The sequence below is a fragment of the Silene latifolia genome, chromosome Y (assembly GCF_048544455.1).
Source record: "Silene latifolia isolate original U9 population chromosome Y, ASM4854445v1, whole genome shotgun sequence".
Lineage (NCBI taxonomy): Eukaryota > Viridiplantae > Streptophyta > Magnoliopsida > Caryophyllales > Caryophyllaceae > Silene > Silene latifolia.
In genome coordinates, this window is record NC_133538.1 from 38310320 (window position 1) to 38316220 (window position 5901).

At 39.8% G+C, this 5901-nt stretch overlaps 1 protein-coding gene and 1 non-coding gene across 2 annotated transcripts; one reads left to right on the plus strand and one right to left on the minus strand.

The window, feature by feature from the left end:
- The first annotated feature begins 926 nt into the window (after positions 1-926).
- Positions 927-1035, plus strand: LOC141636632 (small nucleolar RNA R71). Its single transcript, XR_012541235.1, has one exon. It is a non-coding gene; the product is annotated as a small nucleolar RNA R71 (small nucleolar RNA).
- A 3933-nt stretch (positions 1036-4968) lies between these two features.
- Positions 4969-5472, minus strand: LOC141627882 (uncharacterized). Its single transcript, XM_074441087.1, has one exon. The coding sequence runs from the start codon at positions 5470-5472 to the stop codon at positions 4969-4971; it is 504 nt and encodes a 167-aa protein (XP_074297188.1).
- Positions 5473-5901: the final 429 nt, after the last annotated feature.

Below are 5901 nucleotides of genomic sequence, written 5' to 3' on the forward strand. Positions count from 1 at the left end.
TTAAACGTTCCGGATACGGGACTGCAACACTGGCCGTAGGATCAGCAACCTTCGGCTTCCGTAAGTTTAAAACTTCCGTTAAATCGTTAATAAGTATAGAATCATGTAGATTAGTTGACGGATTTGCGTCCTGCACTGGAGACCCAGTCGATCGACCATTGGTCTCGGTTGATCGACCAATCTGGCTGGGCATGAACAGTTTCTGGTTAGAAATTGCTTCGTCAAAAACTTCAGTCGATCGACTGACATTGGTGGTCGATCGACCGCATGTGCTGTGCTCAATTAGTTTCTGGTCAGAAAATTTTTCATCAGGTATTCCGGTCGATTGACTGTTGGTGTTGGTCGATCGACCACTGGTACTGGCAATATAGTTCGTTTTCGCACCAGAATTTAAACTCGTCTTTTCATCCTTTCCCGAGTCTTCTCTTGGCTTATCAGAACCATCATAAGAAAGGCCACTTCGGAGATTAATGGCATTAATGGTTTCACTTGGTCCTTCATATTTGCTTGAAGAATTGGCGACTTGCCTAGCCTCTAAATTCTCCAACTGCTTGACAAAATTCTTTGCAGATTCAACCCCGGCTTCAAGAGTTCGGACTAGGTCTCTCAATTCCGTGGTCTCATCTGAATTATGGACAGGAATTTCAACTCTTTCCTTGGAAGCTTCAGAGGTCTCGAGCTTCTCGAGACGGGCAGTAATAGAAGTTATGAGTGTCACAACGGCACTCATTTCATCACTTTGCTTTTGCGACTTTCCACGCGAACTTCCAAACTCGGCTCTATGGACTGCCATCTCCTCAATAGTGTTCCAACCTTTATTCTGACCGGTATTATTTTGGAACCTACCATTCGCAGCTGCGTCTAGGATAACCTTGTAGTCATCATATAAAGCATTATAGAATAAGTTGCAAAGGTACCACTGCTGGAAACCGTGGTGAGGGACAGCCCTAACCAAACTCTTAAAACGTCCCCATGCTTCACAAAATTCCTCATCAGGTCCTTGCTGGAAATTTATAATTTTACTTCTCAAGGCATCTGTCTTTGCAAGTGGGAAGTATTTTTTGTAGAAAGCTAATGCTAGAGATGTCCAATCTGTGACTCCAGCTGCTACCCTATCAAGGTAGCGGTACCGATCTCGCGCCGAATCCTTCAAGGAGTATATGAACATTATCCCCTTTACTTCATCCTGGGTCACCCCAACCGGTACAGGTATGGAACAGCAGTAGTCTGTGAAAATTTCCATATGCTTCAAAGGATCCTCGTCCGGTAGACCAGCAAACTGATTTCGCTTCACTAAATCAATATAAGAGGAACGAAATTCGAATTTACTAGTAGTAGGGGTGGGTAAAACGTATCCCTTTGGAACATGCTGCTCTTGTGGCTAAAGATTATCATATATTGTAGTCATGTTCGCAAAACTGAGAGTACTCAAGTCTTCCTCTCACAAACCTGTCTTCTAACTGTGCAAAAGCAAAACTAGAAGCAAGAGTAAGCAACGGCCTCAAGGAACCAAAGTTCCTTGAGACAAGAAAAATAAACTAAAAATAAAGAAAACAGAATTACACCGTCTCCCCGGCAACGTCGCCAAAATTTGATACCGTCGTTTTGTATCAAAATTAAATTTATAAATCCGAACTAAAACTGTAGACAGTGATAGCAAGGGTCGAACCACAGAGAGACAAGATCAATTCTATTTGCTAATTTTTAATCTGTTGAAGTAACAATTTAAATGGGGGTTTTGAATTGGTTTGATTCTAAAGACTAATTGACAAAATAAAGAGTTTCTCAAATAAAATAAAGAGAGATCAGGAACTTCGGTTCACCATGGCTAAGGTCAGGTCAAAAGAGATAGCAGAGGTCTTGTAATGGTCTCAGGGAGTAAGAGCAAGCCTTTCGATCAATGCTCAAATTTAACCTTACGGTCTTCCAATTCCCTAGAATTTCTCAAGCTTTCGCTCAAAGGAAATTCCAAAACTAATGAAAACTTAACCTACTAATCTTTCAATCTAGCAAGTTGGGTTTATCAAAAGGAAACAAGATCGATACGGAAGAAATCATACTAATAAATCGACCTAATTTATGCCATGGCTCACCTCGTTCCCAATCAAAATAATTAGCTACGCATGATTAAAATTATAACAATTGCAAATTTAAAAACATACAATGAAATTGACATGATTGAAATTGAATTTAAGACAAATGATTAAAACTGAATTGCTTGAATAAAAACCAATAACAACAAGAATTGAATTGACAAGAAATAAAAGAATAAGGAAATTATAATAAAGCTTACTAATCGATTGAAGAAAAAAGTAATTGAAAAGTAGAATCCGTCGCCTCCCAAAACTAGATCTAAACTTGAGTTCCCAATAATGAAAAAAGCATGACCTAAAATTCTTTCCGCCTTCTACTGATAAACGATGCCAAAAAGTTAATTACAATTGGGCTTTTAAAAGTCTAACATGAAAAATCAATCTCAGCCTCGCGGCCTGGTCGATCGACTAAGGGGCATGGTCGATCGACCAGCCAGTGCAGTGCAGTAACTCCTTCTGAACGTCCACGGTCGATCGACTGAAGAGGTTGGTCGATCGACCAACTGAGCTGTGCAGTAACTCTTTCTTTCTTCAAATCAGCCACTTCACTCCAATGCACGCATCCCAAGGTGAGTGAGTCCGAACTCCCTTCTTCCAAGTTTCCCTGAAGTTGCCTCCGGAGGACGATTTAGGCTTGATTTAGCTCACTTCCATTCATTCCTATAATAAATCATAGAAATTGCAAAGTAAACCGTTTCGGGGGAAATAGTAGCTTTAAGCTAACGAATACGCATGGAAATATGTGCCAAAACTGCAAATAAAGTGTATAGAATATGCACGTATCACTACTCTTCTTAAAATAAATGTTACGTCCTCGTAACTCACTAATACTAGATCTTTAGCTATATCTTCTCACTATCTTCATCACCACTTTATGTCACCGATAACCGCCTATAGCCTCAACACCTACCTACATCCATTCCTATATCCAAGGCTCTCTTACTATAGTCGTTATCATACCTTAATTCATTCGGCACACCACCTAACCTATACCACAAAATCCTTAGCATAACCATTACCGCAAAATGACATTCTTCTTTATACATGCACTTATTTCCACAATCATAACTTACGATCCACAATTGTTACACACACTCACACTAGATCCTCAAGTTCTCTTGTTTATTGCCGTAAAACTCATCCATAAGTTAACATAATACTAGTTCCCAACACCCTATACTCACTGTCCCCATAAAGATTACGAACCACTTGCCGCTTGCAGCTCAGCGCACACACATTCCACAAAACTCTTGCCACAACTATGTCAACCAATGCCTCATCTAAAACAAGACCGAAATACTCTAACAACCTCCCACAACTGTATCCCATTAACAGAACATCACTATACCAGGACAACAACAGAAACATACGCAAATCTCTTCCATATCATACTCTACCCTCACTCCCAAGCCGAAACTGGTAAGAAACATCAAAGAAACAAAACAACAATCTATATGCCCAGACCGACACTAACAGGAAACAGCAGTAAACAAACAACTATTTATATAACTGATATATACTTCGAAAGTTCGTATCACAAGACGAAGTACCGTGGCCGGATCGCCACCCGAGGCACAACAACCACATCGATAATCATCGCAACTTATACCATCCCATAGACACTGACTCGGTACAACTCCCTTGACCAGAAGACTTCCTTAAAACCGCTTTACTAGATCACAACGAAACATATTACACGGAATAACAGATAATAACCTTATGAATATTATCCATACTATTACTCATGAGGCCGGAATCCTCACACTATCACTTAAATATATCATACATACACATACAAGTATAATATATGACGCGGAACACTCACATAATGGCTCATAACTATCACACCATACCATTACTCGTGAGGTCAGAACCTCACACAAAGATTTACACACATCATGGACCCATAATCAAATCTAACTAGCCAATCCTGATCACGTAAGTTACCACTTGATAATGAATATATCTCACCCGAACTTAACTCAAATGCCCTTCATAACATATCCTCTCATCCACACAATTATCACCACCCAACGAACGTAACCATATCATCAGTACCCAACTACTAGCAAACACCTCCTATATCCACATCTTATACTCCCTCACAATCATACATACCAATTAGGCCTCCACAAAATCAACCTCTTTGGGACGACTAACTTCCCTATGTAACAACATCCTTAACCACTATTGGCAACACTACGACACCACCATCTTTCCTACAACTACTCTCTTACTATCAATTCTTAATATAACAATCCATTTCCTCTCTTTGGTTATCATCCCAAATAACGAACATCAAATCCATCAACAAAATTTACCGCAACATACATTATTTCTAATTCTATCCTTTATTGTATCATTAACTAACTCTCCACCAAAATCTTATATCGTGCAAACACTTTACCAGCTTCTTACTCCCTTAATACCTCGAAACTCACAGCTAACATGTCGTCCTAAACTCCTATATAACCATTAACTCACACCCTTTTTTTTTTTTTTTTTTTGGGAAAATGTAAGCTTCCATTATATAAAAAGATACCCTATTACAACAATTTCAAGGATTAGTCACCATGACCATCCTACCATTACATATCTCATCTAGCCATGCCTGTGTGTTTCTATGCCTACTGCTAATACGACATTGAACAACTCTTACAATCACCTCATTACAAATCAGACTCACTACCATCTCTGGCCTCATCATCAAACCATCGACTCTACTTCTATTCCTGCACCACCAGATCAAAGCCATAAAATTTGCTAGTATCATAGCCACCACCTTCTTCTTACAATTAGATCGAGTTCTCCAATGCAACCACCACGCAATACAATGTCACATCTAGGTAGCTCCACCTTGCACCACCGTGACAGTTTAGACTCTGCAAAGCTCATCAGATCGACATTGAAAGAAGATATGCTCATGATCTTCTTCCTCAACACCACACAAATAACACACATTAGACTGCACCATGCCAAACTTCTGTAAACGATCCTGGGTGAGCAGTTTCTGCTGGGCAACAATCCATACCAGAAAAGCATGTCTTGGAATCATCCATTTAATATTCACCCAAGGAACCCAGGGAAGCATAAGTCCACGAGGATTGAGCCATTCATATCCTTGTTTTGCAGAGTACTCATGCCCCCCCTGACTGTGGAAAAGTAAAGGTTTCAAAATCTCTTTAACCTGGCATATTTTGCGCCAAGTCCAGCTACTATTCAGAGTAGGTACATAACTTTCCCATAGACTGCTCTTTATATAAACGGAATGTACCCATTTGACCCATAGGTGGTCAGCTTTGCTTTCAATCCACCATACGTACTTCCCAATGGCTGCAACATTCCAGTCATACAACTTCATTAACTCACACCCTCTCATGATGCTATCGTACATTTCCATGATTCCTTACTTTCATGTTCCATAACATTGGTCAACGTTCTCTCAGCTTACTTCCATCCAATAATACCAATTAATAATTCATCTCCTTCCTTCTTCTACCTAACTATTTAGTAATCCGATTACCTTCTCGTTGCTCCACAACTCAAATTCCATTAATTCATATCAATGTCTTCTCATTCTTTCTTATCACTAATCCTCTCCCCTCATACTACTCACTCACACTTGTCACCATCAAGTCCACACAACTAACGATTACTCTTCAATTAACTGTATCCCCCTCTCGTATCCCTAGAAAACCAAAAATTCACCTCATACCGCTAATTGTCCAAGAATTACACACTAAGCTCACCTCTTGATAATCCAAATTTCCAAACTCGGCCACTATCTACACATCGCGGCATAACTCGA

Bases quoted from the DNA above. Each gene is read 5' to 3' on its own strand.
- LOC141627882 (XM_074441087.1), bottom strand. From the start codon at position 5,472: ATGAGAGGGTGTGAGTTAATGAAGTTGTATGACTGGAATGTTGCAGCC.